Source organism: Hemiscyllium ocellatum, chromosome 45 (assembly GCF_020745735.1).
Source record: "Hemiscyllium ocellatum isolate sHemOce1 chromosome 45, sHemOce1.pat.X.cur, whole genome shotgun sequence".
Taxonomy (NCBI): domain Eukaryota; kingdom Metazoa; phylum Chordata; class Chondrichthyes; order Orectolobiformes; family Hemiscylliidae; genus Hemiscyllium; species Hemiscyllium ocellatum.
Window position 1 is genome coordinate 13597632 of NC_083445.1, and position 19349 is coordinate 13616980.

A 19349-nucleotide genomic window follows, 5' to 3' on the forward strand; every position below is an offset into this window, starting at 1 on the left:
TTGATCAATGCTCAGGCCAATGTGTCAGCTGAGTGCTTACATTAGTTGGTGATCTCACAAAATTTAGCAGCATTTCTCAGGCCATCAGATTAAATAACTAATTAGAAGGAAATCAGGAAAACTGTCACTAGTTGTTAATCAGCTATATTTTTTGGTCAGCTACAGAAAAGTATTGGTGCTAGTCATGGAGAAGGCAACCAACACAATGCTGACAGGAAGTTTTTTAGACTAAACATACTGAAAAGGTGGGTTTTTTGTGCTTTGTAATAATATGACATATATTTAATTATGTTTAGTTGATACTTTGATAACCAGAAAGGGTAGCCTTGTTAGGACAACACAAGATTTCATTCAGAATCAAGAATAATCATCAAAGCATTTTAGACAGTAATTGTTCAATCTTTTATCTATGATATTTCAACACACTATTAGCCTGTAAATCTACTTTTGGTATTGCAGCTTCATCTAGGTTTCTCACCTCAAAATATGCTCACAACAGGAATACAAATGAGATCAATTCATAGGCATGAAAAAAATATTTTCAATCATTTACCCATTTTACAAAAGTTCAGTATGGTCATAACAAATACCCACTCAGATTTTCCAGTCATTTATTCATGTGCCAGGTCAAAGTTTCTGTATGGTTAAGATGTATGTTTAATGATGAAATAAAAGATTGTGTTTTCACAGTTGGCCAAAAATTCAGAAAAGCTACTGAAAGTAAAACTGTTTAAAGCTTTTTTTATTTTATGCATTTTACCAGTTTATTCAACAAGGTGAGGAGAGAAGAAAGTCAATATTTATATTTTACTATCCATGATTACCTCAAATTGTAATGCAAAGTATATTATCTGCATTTGCTACTGTCTAATTTATCAGGTCAGTGATAACTTACCCAAGAATTGCTGATACTGCTGGACCTGCGCGCTGATATCTGACAGGCCACCACCCTGTTGCTGCCCAACTCCCATACCATTTGTCATCCCCTCCACCTTCTGGATTGGCTTGAGTCTGTAGCATGAAGGAGAAAACGGACTGAAATACAGTCCATTCCTTAATGGTCAAAGTAGCATTTTCCAAAAAAAAAAGAATAAAACCTACTTTTCACTCTTGCCATTTGATTCCAGAATCGCTATGTGGGGATAATTAAAGCTCTGAAAGGGACATTCCATTTGAAGTAATCCCCCAAACCATGATATTGATGCAAAAGTGACTTGGAAGACAATTAACAGACACAACCCCAGATTACGAATCACTGTGCCATCTACTTTATTTGTATTACAATTCTCATTGATGCAAAAGTGACTTGGAAGACAATTAACAGACACAACCCCAGATTACGAATCACTGTGCCATCTACTTTATTTGTATTACAATTCTCATATATTAGCAGGTGCACTATTTTAACTATAACAGCACTGCACCACATGCCCAACATGCTACTATCATGGCAATTGGAACAAATGGAATTCCACATTCAGGACTAACAGAATGCTCCAAGTGGTGTTCCTCAAAGAGCTGTGAAGAGGCCTCACATACAAATGACTTGGTTGGGAGGCACAGTAAGTTATATGGAGGGGAGCAGGAAGTTGCAAAGGCATGTGGATGTAGTGAGTGGGTAAAACAATAACAGGTGGACCAATGTGGGAAATTAAGAGGACATCAACTTTGGATCTTAGAAAGTTGAATCAGAATATTTTCTTAATTGTAAGAAACTACTGGCTGCAATGGAGTAGAAAGGTTCAGGAGTCCAAATCACTAAAGGCTGAACACAGATGTAGCAAAAGAAGGCTAACGGAGTGTGAGCCTTTGTCACAAGGAGACTGTAATTCACGTTATACACAACCTGAGTCAGACCTCTTTTGAATTATTATTTGGACACCAAACCACAGAAAATGCATATTAACTTTCATAGCGGCATAGGAAAAATTCAACAGAATTTACAAAATCACAGAATTCAATATGAGGATAGGTTGCATAAACCTAGCTTGCATTCTTTTGAGTTGAGAAGACTGATAATCCAGTTGATAAATTGATCTTTCAAGGTAGATAAACCATTTCCCTGGTTAGGGAATCTATAAAATGACAGCACTATTTAAATTCAGAGCTATGCCATTTGGGAGGTGGGATAGGTGAATATCAGAAAGAACTCTTCATGTCAAAAGTAACAGAAACCTGAAAGCTACTCCCTAAAATGGCTGTTGATGCTACGTACACTATAATTTACAAACCTGATTGACACGTTCTTTTTGTTCATTAAGAGAATCAAGATATATTGAATAAGGACAGGTAAATAGAGTGAGATAGAGAACAAGTTATCTATTTGAACAGATTCAAGGTGCTGATTGGTTAACTCCTGCTCGTATGTAGGATTCATCAACTAGCTTGCTAAGTAGAAAATATATATTAATTAGACTGGGACAATCATGGAGTAAGATTCCTTGAGGAGGAAAACTGTGTTAGGCAATTGGTTCTTAAGCAGGTAACTACCAGCATTGCTCAATGTACTTGCACTCAAATTATCAGCAATCATTTAAAGCATGTACAAAGTAAAGATAGTGAAAGCTAATGAAGTGATTAATTCACTTAGGAAAAAGGGATGCTGAAAAGTCTCATTAATCAATATCAGAGTTGTATGCAAATTATTTCAATAAATATTAAATAATATCCATTTTTATAAAGCTCTAATGGACACCACAATAAAAAGACACACATTCTTTATTTTGGATATGAAAGCCTGTCTGAAAATTGTAACTTGCCCAACCTGATTCAGAATTGATGCAAATCATCAGCATCAGCATAAATGGGAACTTTCTCTCATTCACTCACCTCTGTTTCTGTGTAAATGGCTGTTGTCTTATGGCCAGGTGTTGTTGATCCTCTATCAGTCGAATTAAAGGTGAATTTGCTTTAATGCGAAGTCCATAATAGTGATATTTTGAATTTCCCCTATTGATAAAGGAAAATAGTTTCAGAACAGTAGCTGGGGTGACCAGAAAATGCAGTCATAGTACCTACATTTGCATTCTGACCTTAGGAATATAACATTATGTTACTGGACTAATGTTCCAGAGGCTTTGATTAATGACCTAGACACATTAGTTCAATTTTTACCATGACAGCTGGAGGATTCAGATGTAATTAATTAAATAAACCTGGAATAAAATACCCATATCAATAATCATTACCAGAAAACCACCAGAGTTGCAGAAAAAACTCAGTTCCCTCATGCCCTTCAGGGAAGGAAACCTGGTGTCTATATCTGGTTTGGCCTATACATGACACCAGGTTCAAAGCAATGTAGTTGACTTAATTGCCATCTGAAATTGCCTAAAATGTTACTTAGGTACATTTTGCAAATATGTGTAATAAATGCTGGTCTTGTACTGATGCCAATATCCCATGAATTAATACAAAAACTTTTAAAATAATAAACAAGCCTTCCTGTTGATGCTAACTTGAAACACTCCAGGTAAAAATGACTAATGCCTGTGGCCAATATTTGTGTTGAAGCATGGAAGATTTACTTAAAGACGGCATAAAAAGTGCTGCAATACTGCTGTTCTGAGGTGGACTCAGCACACCTCAGAAATCAGTCCAGAACCAACTTGGCAAATCCAACTAAAACAAGAAATAAAGTTTAAAAATGATTGCAAGCAAATCACAATTTTATTTTACTTCTATTTTTAGTTGTGCAGCCTTTTTTCCTAATACATTTCTTCTTGTATCATATTTTAATTATCACTATATAGACCTTTATTAAAATTTGCATTTACAAGAAAATCATTCTATTTCTGTTCATTTTTTGGATAAATCTTGTTTCATGCCACAACCTTGTTTGACATCACACTTTTGTTAAAACTTGACAGAAAATAAGATACTGGTTATGATGTATTCTTATCCTTTTATGGCTTCTGCAGAATTTCTTTTCCATTGTTTTTGACAGTACTTTCAGACATTCCAATCTTTAAGTACAATACCTACTCAAAGTACAATACCTACTCTGTCCACAGTGTGGTGCTATCACATCATGGCCAAAGTTATATTTCCCAATTCCTTCGTCAAACTCCATCCCATATTCCCAATTCCTTCGTCCTACACCTCCTCCCACCCTGCCCCCTGTAAAAACTCCATCCCATATTCCCAATTCCTTCGTCTCCACCGCATCTGCTCCCAGGAGGACCAGTTCCAATACCGTACAGCCCAGATGGCCTCCTTCTTCAAGGACCGCAGATTCCCCCCCAGACATGATCGACGATGCCCTCCACCGCATCTCCTCCACTTCCCGCTCCTCCGCCCTTGAGCCCCACCCCTCCAACCGCCACCAAGACAGAACCCCACTGGTTCTCACCTACCACCCCACCAACCTCCGTACACAGCGTATCATCCGCTGTCATTTCCGCCAACTCCAAACGGACCCCACCACCAGGGATATATTTCCCTCCCCTCCCCTATCAGCGTTCCGCAAAGACCACTCCCTTCGTGACTCCCTCGTCAGGTCCACACCACTCCCGGCACCTTCCCCTGCAACCGCAGGAAATGTAAAACTTGCGCCCACACCTCCTCCCTTACTTCTCTCCAAGGCCCCAAGGGATCCTTCCATATCCACCACAAATTCACCTGCACCTCCACACACATCATCTATTGCATCCGCTGCACCCGATGTGGCCTCCTCTATATTGGGGAGACAGGCCGCCTACTTGCAGAACGCTTCAGGGAACACCTTTGGGACGCCCGAACCAACCAACCCAACCACCCCGTGGCTCAACACTTTAACTCTCCCTCCCACTCCACCGAAGACATGCAGGTCCTTGGACTCCTCCATCGCCTGAACATAACAACACGACAGTTGGAGGAAGAGCGCCTCATCTTCCGCCTGGGAACCCTCCAGCCACAAGGGACGAACTCGGATTTCTCCAGTTTCCTCATTTCCCCTCCCCCCACCTTGTCTCAGTCGATTCCCTTGGACTCAGCACCGCCCTCCTAACCTGCAATCCTCTTCCTGACCTCTCCGCCCCCACCCCCTCTCCAGCCTATCACCCTCACCTTGACCTCCTTCCACCTATCACATCTCCATCGCCCCTCCCCCAAGTCCCTCCCCCCTACCTTTTATCTGAGCCTGCCTGGCACCCTCTCCTCATTCCTGATGAAGGGCTCTGGCCCGAAACGTCGAATTTCCTGTTCCTTGGATGCTGCCTAACCTGATGTGCTTTAACCAGCAACACATTTTCAGCAAAGTTATATTTTTGAAAGGAAAGATGAAAGAACCTGAAAACATCCTAACCCACAACTCATTTCAGCCCTATTTTCCGTTGTTCTAACATTCTCAGAACAAATGAGTTATTTAAAAAAGTATACAAATTATTAGGGAACAGATTGGCAATTTGTGTCAGTTCAATAGACCCTTCTGATGTTTTGCTCTCTCAATAGCTGAAATTTTATACAAAATATCAATATTGCTGCAATAATCTGGTAGGTCAAACATACAAATAAAAACAGGCATGTTGAGAAGCCGAATAACTTTATCAGAGAGCTGCTAGCATCAGCTATTGCACTAATCAATGTGACTTTGGTCACCCATCATTAAATTCTCCACCCTTCTCCCAACCTTTTGCTTGTTGCCTTCTATTCTGTGCCAATGAAACTCAATGTAAACTCATCTTTTGGTTAGACAGCCATCTAGACTCAATGCTGAGTTCAACAACTTGATCATAATTTCTACACCCATATTTTCAGATGGCAGCTGTGACTGGTGGATTCATGATCATGACTATTCTTATTTTTGATTGTCTACTAGACACATCTTTTGTTTTTTTGCTTGTGTCGTGACAATTCCTTTCACCCTGCCCTATCATTTCTTTGGTCATTTAATCTCTCCAGCCTTTTGCTCCATCAGGGAGCTACTCTTGTGCTCTTTCCCAACTATGTCACTCCCTCTCTGCATTTGTACTTGATTTAAATCTGTTAAATCTCATCAAAACCAAAAGAACTGCAAATGCCGGAAATCAGAATATATTAAATCTCGTCATTTTTCAGATTGCGATGAAAGACCACTGACCTAAAATGTTAACTTTCTTTCTCTCTCCACAGATGCCACCAGCCTGACCAGCTAAGGATTTCCAAAACTTGATTTTTTATTTCAGATTTCCACCATCAGTAGCATGTTAGTCCACAAATAGTGGAAGTTAGAAATGCATCACAAATTTGCATTGAACACAATTACAAATGCAATTTCATGGAAATATGTGCATTCCAGAAGTTGTAAGAGACAATTTGTTAAAACGTTGAACTTGGAACTGTAGCAGTGCTGAAGATAATTCACATTTCAGCATTGGAATATTTCCAATATTAGATCATGCAGTTTTCAATTTGAATTATTATCAATCCCTCCTGTAAAATGGTAAAGAAAGCTAACCGTGTGCCAAGTCTCCGGGTTCGGAGTCCCATGAACACTGATCTTATCAGTTTGCCAAATGAGGCAGCATTTACAGGCTCCAGTTTCTGCTCCTGGCAGTGTAACAGGTAGTGACAATAAAGAGTGCTTCGAGGCAAACTCACTCCTTCTGCAGTTTCATAGTTATCTAATAACCACTGAACCTGTGCGAGAACAAGAAAAATTTTTGTTTTATTTCACCTTTATTTGTCATCTTCTTTGAAACATTTTACTGTGAACTTAAGTTAAAGCAATTTCCAACTTGTCAAGACTTCACATTTATTTAGCGTCATTGGAAAATAGCTACATCAACAATAAAGAGACTTTACAGTCTAAAAGGCTGAAAAACCAAAGGAGCAAAATAAAAGACATGTATTCATGTTCAAGAATATTTCCTTAAGATTAATTTACAGAGTATAGCATTTCACAAATAATTTAAATAACTAATTATCTTGCTGATGCATTGCTTGTGGAAAAACAAATTAAACTGAGATGGATTTTCAAATTATCACCGATACACAAAAATGATATTGCAGGTCTGTTGCCATAACAGAAACTGTTCCATTTTAGTTGTTCTCAGTGGAAATGATATTAGGCTATTTCGGCATTAAGAGGTTAATTTGCAACACCTTTCATATATCCAAGCAGGGAAAATTGAAAACCTGACCCCATTGTCCACGTTCCATAATTCTATCTCCTGATGTTTGATTTGCAATCATTTCCTCTGGTATTTCCTACTTTTCTGATTCTGTCTCAATCTTCCTCCCACCCTCTTACTGTAAATCTTTCCACTCATTGCCTTTCTTCGATCGCTTTCCCTCTCTGATTGCTCTGTCTGAAAGTAGAAATGATATCTCAATGTGTACATGTCTATCTCTAAAGTAAGCCTCACAAGCACAGAGGTGACACTCTTTCATTTAATGAGAATAACTAAAATGCATAATAATTGTTAAAACTTCCTGATCACCTAATAGCTGAAATAGTTCAGTAGGTATATAAAACAATCCAATTCATTTTGTATCAAATTTAGGTTTCATGCACAAAAATATCAGTGCCATCTTTTCTGTGTTTTAAGTTACTATGTTCTGAAATGTCCCATTTATTATCTGTTAGAATATTACCTTTTGCAGAATTTCACATTGTTTCTACAAGGTGTCAAATTTAATAAATAGGTCCTATATGAAGTGGTCTTATTATTATACAATCACAGTTATAAACCACTGGTTTTTCACTGTGCTTATGAACAAATACTTGCATAATATACAAAATAAAATGTAGTCTTGTAATGCACTAAAACTCACATTTGCCTGAGAAGGTTTGCCATATTTCATATATATTTTATAACATTACTCATTTCAATATTTAATATAGAAGATAGGCAGAAAACCATTAATTAATTATTATGCTCTTGTATCTGCCTTGTACAGAAATGTTTTAGTGGCCACAACAGTGAGGGTTCAAATGACTATATAAAGCATTAGGGGGTCAACTTTTGCTGTTCACAAAATCATGAGAAATCTCAGTTGTGATATAGCCACACATAATTCCAAGCATATATTTATTCTACACATTATATGCACACCAACACGAATCAGAAAATTCTTAAGAAAAATATGTCTATGTTTGTTTACTTTGTATTTATTCCCAATTTTATCCAAGGTGCTGCTCGCCCACAGATAGCATCCTTCTGTCTGGAGACTAGGATGGTCTGGTGCGCAGATTTCTATATCACAGTTTTCAATGTTGTTCCATGAAATAACAACAGAAAATACACTTGCTATTCTGCAAGTCTATCAGCTCAGCTTTTTCAAAAGAGCATCCCAAATTAGAAATATCACATCTAGCAAACACTGATTAAATTTAGTCTCAAAAGTGGCATGCAATTTATCGTGACAGGCAATCCTGTGACCCAGACCTTAACCATCTGGTTGGGAGGCAGGTGTTCTAACATTTGTGCTACTGGACCACCCTTATTGAACAACACAAAACAGAAACCCCAGGGGAGTCAGCACTTGGAAGAGTTGACCAGTGACTCACTGTGGCTGGAGAGGCACGCATGGTGTGACTGTAAGACTGACTGGAGCTCCCCAGCATGTAACCTCCCTGGATGACATAGGTCCCTCCTCCTGGGTTGGCCACAATCTGCCCTCCCGTGACATACATTGGCACCGTTCCACTACTGACCACGTTCTGCGAAGTCACCGGCGTGGCAACCTGGTTTGGTGTCCCCTGAGATTCATAGTAACTCCCGCTTGTGTTCTGGTTGTACAGCTGAGTTTCTGAGTAAGGGTAGGTATTTGAACGTCTGAAATGAAAGAAATACGGCAGCAGTTCCACAAAAATGACTCCAGTGACAGTTGCCTACTTATACTTAGAAATGCAGCAATACAAAACAATAGCGAATATAAAAGATAAACAAACCATATTGGAGACTCTACATTAAATGCCCTATTTTGGTTGCCCAGTAGGCATGCAGTTCTTCTAATAAATTTGCTCCATAGATCTTCAAAATCCTCTAAAACACAGTAGGCACTTACTATGGTAAAGAAAATTTAAAAACGCAGGCAATCAGGTACATGAATTGTCATTGCAGTTTCAAAACATGCTCAGTTACACCATTTACTATAACATTCATAGAAGTTTTGAATATGGAAAGTTTTGAATGTCCTGAGTGATATCCTGAGTAATTCACCACATAAACTATTTTAGAAGCAGGTAGTAATAAAAATGAGGAAGAACAGAAAATGTCTTTTAAAACAAATATAATTTGATAATTTCATAAGTTTAAATACTATACAGGTCAGGAATGATTCTTATACACTTGCTACAATTTGAAATCCTGAGACAGATGGTTGCAATTCAGCTTTTGTTTCAGTGATCAATGGAAATATTGATTTTAAAACTTGCTGAAAAGAGAGCTTGCTGTATTGGTCAGAACATTTATTTAATGTAAATTTACTATTAATATTTGTGATGTTTGAGCTGCAAATATAGGAGCCTTTAACTGTGAAAATCAATCTTTAAAACAGACATTCAGATTAAACATTTAGAAATGCATGAGTATCTCACAACAATGACCTGAATTCATACAGTACCCTTATATAACAATGCCCCAAGCTTCTAAGAAAGCATACCGATTTAAAAATTATCAACATCAAGACACAGCAATAGATAATAGGCCACACGATTCAAGCTTGGGGTAAGAGGGAAATTTTAAGAAGCATCTTCCAGGTGGAAATGTAGAAAGGTGGACAGATCCAGGGAGGGAATTTCACGTTGAAGTTCCAAACAACTGAAAGCACAGCAAACAATGTTGAAGCAACTAAACCTGGGAATGTGTAATTGGCCAGAATTAGATCCTTACAAAGTGCTCAAAACTAATTATTTTGGTTCATCAATAGCAATGAATTTCAAAATAAGTTATTTTAAAAATAACTAATTCTGCTTGCTATAAACTATAACCACACTTGTTGAAATCAGCACCCACCATCTCATTTGTGGTTTTGGTTGTTGTCTTCACTCGTGAAAGTTAAATGGCTTTTTATAAGCATGCAATTTATAACCACAGAAGTTTATTTTTTGACTGTTCAAACCCTGAACCTTTCACCTCTACCACACAGAAATGTATTTTTGAGGGATGACTGACTCTTAATATTGGTCATCTTGGGTGACATTTTTCTTTCTTTTCTAACATGATGTCTCTTTACTTCCCGTCAAGAAATTTTACCATGCTGTGATGATGCCACTGTTGTACATATGCAGTTTATGAGCTGTGATAGGATAATGACCCACATTATATTCACTCACATGAATTAAGGATTACCCATCAGTGGCCCTCAGGTTCTATGCTGTTTTCTTTACATGCTCAAACATTGTAATTATATGAAGTTGTACCCTTAAAAATAACACAAATTCCATTAACTTGTATATTCCTTGACCAGTTCTTGAAGTATTCTTACATGCTTTCTTTCTACTCACATTGTGCTTCCCGTATAGCTGGCATCACCCCCTTCTACATACTGCACTTGATTCGAGTAGACATGCTGAACCGGCTGCACAGGGACCTGTTGTAACTGCTGAACCTAATATGGAGGTCATCAGGAAGGAAAGGTTAATCAGGAGGTACTATTTATTAACTAACAAACCAAGATATCAAAACATTTGTCTTGAAGTGAAACTGCTAGACCATCTTCCTTAATAATGGCCCTAACTTCTTAACCTCTGTGTATCATAGTACTGGGGGGGGGAAACCAATTGAAATGTTTTGATATTATTATTTGAAGCTCACAATGCATTAAATACCATTATAGCAATACTGCTTCCATAAATCAGTGTGTTAAAATGTAAGTTGTGCCACCATTGGGTCATGCAAGTTATGACAAGCTTTCATTTCCTTTTATGATCACTATTCAGCAGCCACTGTACATGATGGCAACACTGCCATGACCATTCTGGGGAGACTGACAGGATTAAATCCTGATCAGGCACTTGGGCCTCCAGGTTATTGTGAGTGGACTTTTCCCACAGAAAGTCCAGTATGGGGCAAGTATATTGCCCCTGAGATGCCAAAGGGTAACAGCTCACCAGTACCAGCAGCATCACTAGGATTAGAATACTTGAAAAACTCAATCCGTTGTGAGTTTAGCATTAACATGCTATTTTAAAATATTAAAAGTTGTAATAATGCAACTTTATGCTGAGATACGAACTTTGGAGCTCAACTTAAATGAATATCAAAAGTTGAGCCATGATTTTCCACCTACATGGTGACACATGAACAATTCTAGTTTATTAACATGAAATGTTTTTTAAAAATTCAGATAGGATGGTTATAATAAATTGATTTATTAAAAAATGTGAGATTTAAAAAAAATTAATTTAGTTTGCTGCCTTAATTACCCTCAAGAAATTGATAGTGAGCTCCCTGTTGAACCACTGCAGTCCATGTGGTGTATCTATACCCACAGCGTTATTAGGGAAGGAGGGAGCTCCAGAAGTTTGAACCAGTGACTGTGAAGGAACAGCATCCCAGGTGTTAGTCAGGGTGTAGTTTTGAAGGGAAATTGTAGGTTGTAGTGTTCCCATATACCTGCTGCCCTTGTTCTTATAAGGTAGAGATCGCAGATTTGTATGGTGCTATCTATGGGTGAGTTGTTGCAGTTCTACTGTGGGTTGATGGTGGAGAGAGTGAATGTTGAAGGTGTTAGGCAGGGCTTCGACCAAGTGGGTGGCTTTGTCCTGGATGGTGTTGACATTTTTTGTTGAGTGCTGCTGAAGATGAACTCATCCAGGCAAGTGGACAATATTCCATCACACTCCTAAATTATGCCTTGTAGACTTGAGACATGCTTTGGGAGTCAGGTGGTGAATTACTTATCATAGAATACCCAGCTGCTAATCTGCCCTTATGGCCACAGTATTTATATTCCTGCTCCATTTCAATTTTTATTCAATGGAGATCTCCAGGATGTTGATAATTGGAAATTCAGTGATAGTTATGTCCTTGAATGTCAAGGGTGATGGTTGGACATAGTTATTGTCTGGCACTTGGGCAGCCTGAATCTTACTTGCCATTTATCAAACCAAGCTGAAATACTGTCCATAATCTAATCAAGTAGAGTCAGCATGGTTTCATGAAGAGGAAATTGTGTCTGACTAATTTATTAAAAGTTTTTGAAGAAGTCTCAACCAGATTGGATAGAGGGCAACTGATAGGTGTGATGCATTAGGGCTTTCAGAAGGCAAGGTAGCTCACAAAAGATTGTCATAAGAAAAGAGCCCATCATGTAGTATATCATGCAGGTAGTAAATCAGAGTTTATAGATAATTAGTTAATAGGCAAAACAGTGAATGGGGAGAAGGGCTTCTTTTTCAGAGTGGCAACTTCTTTTTAGCTGGGTTCTACAGGGATCAGGCCTGGCACTATAACTGCTTACAGCATAAATGAATGACTTGGAAGAGGGAAGTGAATGCGTCTATAGGCAAATTTGCAGACGGCACAAAAATAGATGGATTGGCAAGTTGTAAGGGAGATACAATTTACAGAGCGATATCAATGTGTTGACTAAGTAACAGGAAGTTGGCAAATGGAGTACAGTATAATGTGTAAAAATGTGAAGTTGTTCATTTTGGAAGGGAAAACCTGCAGAAAGCTGGAACACAAAGGGACTTGGGGGTGCTTGTGCATGAAACGCAGTACGCTAGCACACAGGGGCAGCAGGTAATCAGGAAGGTCAAATAAACTACAAGCAGGTTAGACTATAAAAGTAGGGAAGTCTTACTGCAACTGTACTAACCCTAACACTGGTATTATTTCATTGGAGGCCATTCAGAGATGTTTTGCTAGGATGATCCTGGAATGAAGGAATTGTCATACCAGCAAAGGTTAAATAGTTTTAGATTCTATTCACTGGAGTTAGGAAGAATGAGAAGAAATCTAATTGAAATATACAGGATTCTTAAGATGCTTAACAGAGTAAATGCTGAGAGGAAGTTACCCTCATGAGAGTCTACGACCAGGGGGCACAGTTTCAGAATAATGAGGTGCCAATTTATGACTGAGATAAGGAGGAAAGTGGCTGTGAGGAATGTCAGGTCAGTAATCATTCTACCGAATGGTGGTGCAGGCTTGAGGGGTAAATCTGGTAAATTTCCTCTGCACCCTCTCCAGTGCTATCACATCCGTCCCCTATAACGTGGATTCCAGAACTGCATAGAATACTCTAGCTGTGGCCTAATCACAATTTTACACAGTTGCAGCATAAACTTCCAGCTTGTAGACTCTATACTTCAACAAATAAAGACAAATATCTCATATGCCTTCTTAACCACTTTATCTACCAGTCCTGCTACCTTAAGGGATCTGTGAATTTCACACCAAGGTCCCTCTGATCCTTTGTGCTCCCCAGGGTCCTACCATTCATCACATATTCCTTTGCCTTGTTTGTCCTGCCCAAGTACATCATCTCGCACTCATCCAGATTGAAATTCATTTGCCACTGATCTCCATCTGATCAGATGGTCTTTATCCTCCTGTGAACTAAGGCCATCATCCTCACTATTTATCACCTCACCAATTTTTCCATCATCCTTAAACTGACCGATCAATCTGCCTACATTCAAGTATAAATTGCTTATATATATATCACAAACAGCAAGGAGCATCAGCTCACATTAACAGGGTTAAATTCCATCTGCCTCTGATCTGCCCATCTGACCACGGCAGGCAATGGCCTCATGATATTATCGCTGGGGGAATTGGGTTTGAATCCTGTTTCAGCAGATGGTGGAATTTGAATTCAATAAAAATAGTTGGAATTAAGAATCCAGTGATGGCCATGAATTGATTGTTAGAAAAACCGTCTGGTTCACTCATGTCCCTAATACTCATTTCGGAAAGGAAACTGCCATCTTTACCTGGTCTGGCTTACATGTGACTCTATACCTATAGCAATGTGGTTGACTCCTAACTGCCCTCTGGATAATTAGGGATGGACTATAAATGCTGTCTAGTCAGCAACACCCTCATCCCATGAATAAATTTTTAAAAATCTGTTTATATCCATCTTTATTCTTCCTCCTCATTGTCAACCACCCAGCTAATCTTTGTATTATCTCCAAACTTACTTATTATCCATCTCACATTATCATCTGCATAACTTATGAATATCAGAAACAATAAAAAATCCAGCACTGATCGCTGTGATACGCCAGTGCACATTGGGCTATAGTCACACAAAAAGCCGCCTACCACCAACCTCTGTCTCCTGGCATAAACCAATTCTGGATCCATCCAACTTGCCAAGTGAACCTGGATCCCATGAGCTTTTACCTTTCTATCAGTTTCCCGTGGACAATATTTGCGAGTAATCAATCAGGACAGTAATTGGCCAGGTTTGATTTGTTCTGATTTTTGTTGGCAATTTTCTAAATTGTTGGATAGATGTCAAAGTTGTAACTATTCTGCATAACCTGACTAGGCATGTGGCAAGTTCAGCAGCCCAAATTTTCATAATGTTCTTAGGGGCCATAACCTTTACAATATCCAAGGTCTTCAGCCATTTCTTGTTATATGGAATGAATTGAAATGGATGAAGTCAGACCTCTGTGGTGCTGGGCACCTCTGGAAGAGGCCAAGGTGGATTGTACACTCACCATTTCAGAATCAGGTTTTACCCATTTGAATAGATACTTTCTAAACTGCAGTAAGTTTTCAGGAATTCATTTGATGAAGGAAGATCCTTAAATAACAAGTATCTATAAATTGTGCACTAGACACTTTCACATGTGGATCAATGAAGCCTTAGTTTCCATTAGGCCATCAGACCTTGTTCTGTCTGTGGTTAGACATACGGTGCACTTTCATATAAAATGAAGAATTTATTGGCTAACACATTACCTCTCTTCTTTCCTTTTAAGAAAAACTAAGCCAGTAGTTTTTCCTTTGGGTTGCTGTCAGTTTTTGAAAACTTGTGGGCAGGGAACCTGAACACACGCAAGTGCTTTCAGGGGTTATTTGTGTAGTAAAGTTTTAAAACCAATGCTACTTGTTCCTTTGTATATATATAAATATATATATATATATATATAAATGTAACATAGGAATATTAATTATCTCAATGAAAATAACAGTGCATATCACTAATACACAATACTGTATATTAAAGACAAACAAAATCAGCACAACTTTCAACAGCAAACATCTTTAAGGAACTTGAACAACTCAGCTTTCTGTTTATCCTTATTATTACTTCTTATTGACCTACTTTAACAGCAGTTGGTCCTGTTCCAAAAACTAGTGCCTGAGGGACTCGCTGGACCTTGACTCGTTGCTCAGGGCTGGCTGGTAACATGGAGAAAAATGGAACCTGCTCAATAATCACTTTCTGCTCTGTGCTGGGAAGATGCTGGGGAGTAAATCGAATCACTTCGACTCTTGGTGCGGAGGTTGAGGGCATCATGTGCAAGACGTGTACTTTGTGTTCTGGACTCAGTGCTTGGGAGTTTCCTAACTGATGTTCTTCATGAATATTGTTCTTTGAGTTGGGAGAATCGGCAACTACCTGCAGCTTCTGATCTTTCTCTATCAAACTGGCAATCTCATTCTCCGTGCTCTAGTGTACAATATAAGCAAATAATTCTTACTAGATCAATGTACTCTACCAAAATAAAGTTACAACAGCAAAAGGTGGATGAACATGCTAACGGAACCGGACCAAATACAACCAATTTGAAAGATTTTTCTAATGGTTTCTAAGTCTGAAGCATTAACTTTGGCATACCGCAATCCAATTCCTAAGGGATCCAGACCGAAGGTACAAGATTATTCTTAATTTAAGTGGGGAAATCAATTTAGTCATGAAGCAGATGTGGGAAATACAAAAAGTAAACTGGTGCAGGGAGACTGACTGGTGAAAGGGGGAAGGTATGGAATCTGTGCCAAACGTAAACTGACAATTCTGGATACAAAATCAATTCCATTCCCCAGCATGGTCATCCCTCATCTGGTACACAAAATTCACAATATACTTTAAAAGAATTTGTGAAACAACTTGATATACACATTTTATAATGCTAACTTATCTATATAGGTTATAAAAGACATCCACTATCTGGTTTCTAAAAAATGGAAACAAATGGAATTGAATTGTTTGCCCATAAAAGACAATCAACTCTTTAATTTGACTGTTTTCCCAAATTTAAGATTTTTCATCCCGATAGGAAACATTTAGTCAGAAACAGAAAAACGATGGTGAACGATTAGAGATCAAACCTAAGAAGGTTAAAAAGTGAATATTTAAATAATTTTGAAGATAAGTTATTGTTCTGGTGGAAAGCAAATCAGATACTAGGAGATGACATACTTAATTAAATTAATTTATCGATACTTATGACTCCATAGATAGTTTATATATAATACTTGTTTTGTTTAATTCTGATAAATGAAAGAACATATCACTGCAAGTCATTTTAACCTCAGATAAACTGCTCATTTCAAGCCAAATAAATCATGAGACCATTAAGACAAGTTAGAATTGGCTGATTAGAAAGAATTTCAGAAAACTACTTAAGTGGAATATGGCCTACCTCCAATAATTTTGGCGTGTTTTTGCTCACTCCAGATTCAAGTTTCAAACAAAATCAATGCTTGCAATAAAAATATGCATTTTTCTAATTTTACAAGAAATGTAACCCCTATCTGGTTAAATTCAGATTTGTATCCTGTATTAATGATGAAATGTAAAATTATCTACCATGTGCATGGCTTACCTCATCTTTTGAATGCAATAGATTCACATTAATAGGTAATCACGAAACAAGTAAAATTATTGAGACACTGACTTTTTATAAAGCTTTTACTGAGATACGGAATTTTTCTACACTCACTGGGTATCCTGAAGTATATGTAAAAGTTTGAAAGATGTTACCAAGACAGAATGCAGACTTTCTTAACACTGCATTCTCCATGTTATTGAGTAAAGTTACATATTAATTCACAAAGCAGTGATAAAGTCAACTAGAAGCATTGAAAGAATGCTCCAATAATTCAATAACAACACACGCTTCTCCATCATCTTTAACAAAGTTGAATACTGTGGCAACATTAAACAAAACTTGACACCAAACAGCAGAAGGAAATATTAAGATAACCGAAAGATTGATCCAAGTGGCTTTAAGCAGAATCTCAAATTCGGAACGAAAGAGCTGGAGAGTTTTAGGGAAAGAATTCCAGCAGCTAAGGGAAGACCCACCAAAGTTGGAGTGACTAGAATTGGGATAAAAAGGTTAAAATCTCCAAAAAACTCGGTCATTAAATGTAAGAGTTCTGTTGTACTATGCAATGAAAATGAATAGTCATACATTTGATGCCTGCTCTGCATTGAGTAAAATCACTATGGACAATATTAATACAGTTATTGATGATTTCCAACTTAGAAGAAAGGCAGGAAATCAGCTTTGGTTGCTATTCTGATTCAGGAACTACAGCTGAAAAGTGCATGTCTGATGCATAAAGCATAGCTATGATTCCATGAGACTTTCTTTTCTTTGAATAGTTAACTGTCAGTATTCTAATTATACAACAAAAATGGAAGCATTGTGTATGATAAAGAAAGATAACTTTAGAACTGAATTCCATCATTAGTTACTGCCTTCAACAAAGAGAAGAGAAATTTATAAAGTGAGAAATGAAGTCTTGTCCCTATCTGGTCATGATACAAATATTTGCTTGCTTTTCAATAAGAAAAAAGTGTGTAATTTCACCTTAGGTTTTTCTGTTCTGGGTTAGATGCTTCTTAGATAAAATCTTGAGGTGGAGATGCTGGTGTTGGACTGGGGTGGACGAGCTCAGAATTCACGCGACACCAGGTTATAGTCCAACAGGTTTAATTTAAATCACAAGCCTTTGGAGCACTGCACCTTCATCAGCTGACAAGGGAGCAGCACTCCAAAAGCTTGTGATTTCAAATAAACCTGTTGGAAAAAACCTGGTGTCGTGTGACTTCTGAGCAAAAAAAAATCTGACTCAATTGAATGGCCACCTCATTGAGGAAAAAAATGTCTATAAAGCAACATGAGAATAACTTTGTCAAATGATAAGATCTCATATTGCCATTAATAATGATAATGTTCCTTTGTTACAACATAAACTTTGATCATCATGATTCTGTCTTTTCAATGCAATACAGAACACATATTTCTCAGATTGAAGTCATAACTTACAATTAACAAAATCAATAATGCTCATAACTTGATTCCCAAGTTAGTTTGAGTGGAGAAAATATAAGAATGGAGATAACAAAATAAACAATGCTACATACCTCCTGAGAAACATGAACTTGCTGAAGTGCTTGTACTGATAACTGTTGAACTTGGCTAGTTTTAGCAGCTTGGGGTGTTGTTTGCACAACAGACCTCTGTAACATCAAAATTAAAAATAATTAATTTTACTTTGAGCTTAACCTATAACTATCAACTTACTTCCTTACTTTATTTTATGCAGTGTCACATATTTAATATTTCAAACGCTTTGTCGTATGGAGAACCAAAGGATTGCTGAACAAAGTGTTTTCAAATTGCTGCACATATCTTCTCCTCCCTTAGCGCAGCAGATATAAAATTTAGAACATGATAAAAATCATCTTCTGATGAAAACTGTCAGAGCATCAGTAATAGTTCCATAGAAATTTCATACATTGCTGCTCCAATTTTGCCTGAGCAATGAGCTGAAAAGCTAATCTTCTCCAACAGCTGACATCAGAGAAACAGTTCTTTACAGAGCATAGCAATTGAATTGGGTGTCCAAACAGAACTGAAAAATAAAATTTATGGGAATCAGATCCTAAGCAGGTGACTTTCAAAATTACTTTTCAGAGGACTTTGGAAGCATTGAGTGCTCTCTCCTTACACTTCTTAAAAATAAACTTGGCAAACTTTTCCAACATGTTGAATGATCAACAGTTGTAAAGGGTTGTACCCACAGTTGTTTCTGGGGGTAATTTGCAAGGCACAGCAGAAATTCATCCCATGGAAGACTAAACATACTATGGGGAAGACGAGGCAACCATGGCTAATGAGGGAAGTCAGGGACAGCAAAAAGATAAAGTGTACAATGTGGTGAAGATCTGTGGAAGGCCAGAGGATAGAGGAAAACTAAAAAAGGGGAAGAAGATCAAACATTAGAGTAAGCCAACTAGTAATACAAAAGAAGATTTCAAGAGTTTTTTTTTAAAGATATACAAAAGGTAAGAGAGAAGCAGCAGTGGACATTGGACTACTGGAAAATGAGATAGGGGACGTAGTAACAGGGAATAAGGACAAGGAGGAGGAACTGAATAGGTACTTTGCATCAATCTTCACTGTAGCATATCAAAACTTCAAAATAGTCAGGGGGCATAGCTGAGTGCAATTGCCATTA

General features: G+C 37.8%; 1 protein-coding gene across 4 annotated transcripts in view; it reads right to left on the reverse strand.

Annotated features, from left to right (window-relative positions):
- The window catches only part of rfx1a (regulatory factor X, 1a (influences HLA class II expression)), a 150911-nt gene that overhangs the window by 38112 nt on the left and 93450 nt on the right, over positions 1-19349 (reverse strand). For 2 of the 4 annotated variants that reach the window (XM_060855316.1, XM_060855315.1), the window contains exons 4-9: positions 18253-18348; positions 10412-10515; positions 8471-8738; positions 6416-6597; positions 2830-2949; positions 896-1035 (exon numbers count right to left, since the gene is read on the reverse strand). In XM_060855316.1, the coding sequence (XP_060711299.1) occupies positions 896-1035; positions 2830-2949; positions 6416-6597; positions 8471-8738; positions 10412-10515; positions 18253-18348 (910 nt within the window). The remainder of the gene's footprint in view (positions 1-895; positions 1036-2829; positions 2950-6415; positions 6598-8470; positions 8739-10411; positions 10516-18252; positions 18349-19349) is intronic. The other 2 variants (XM_060855318.1, XM_060855317.1) reach the window with 2 other exon arrangements.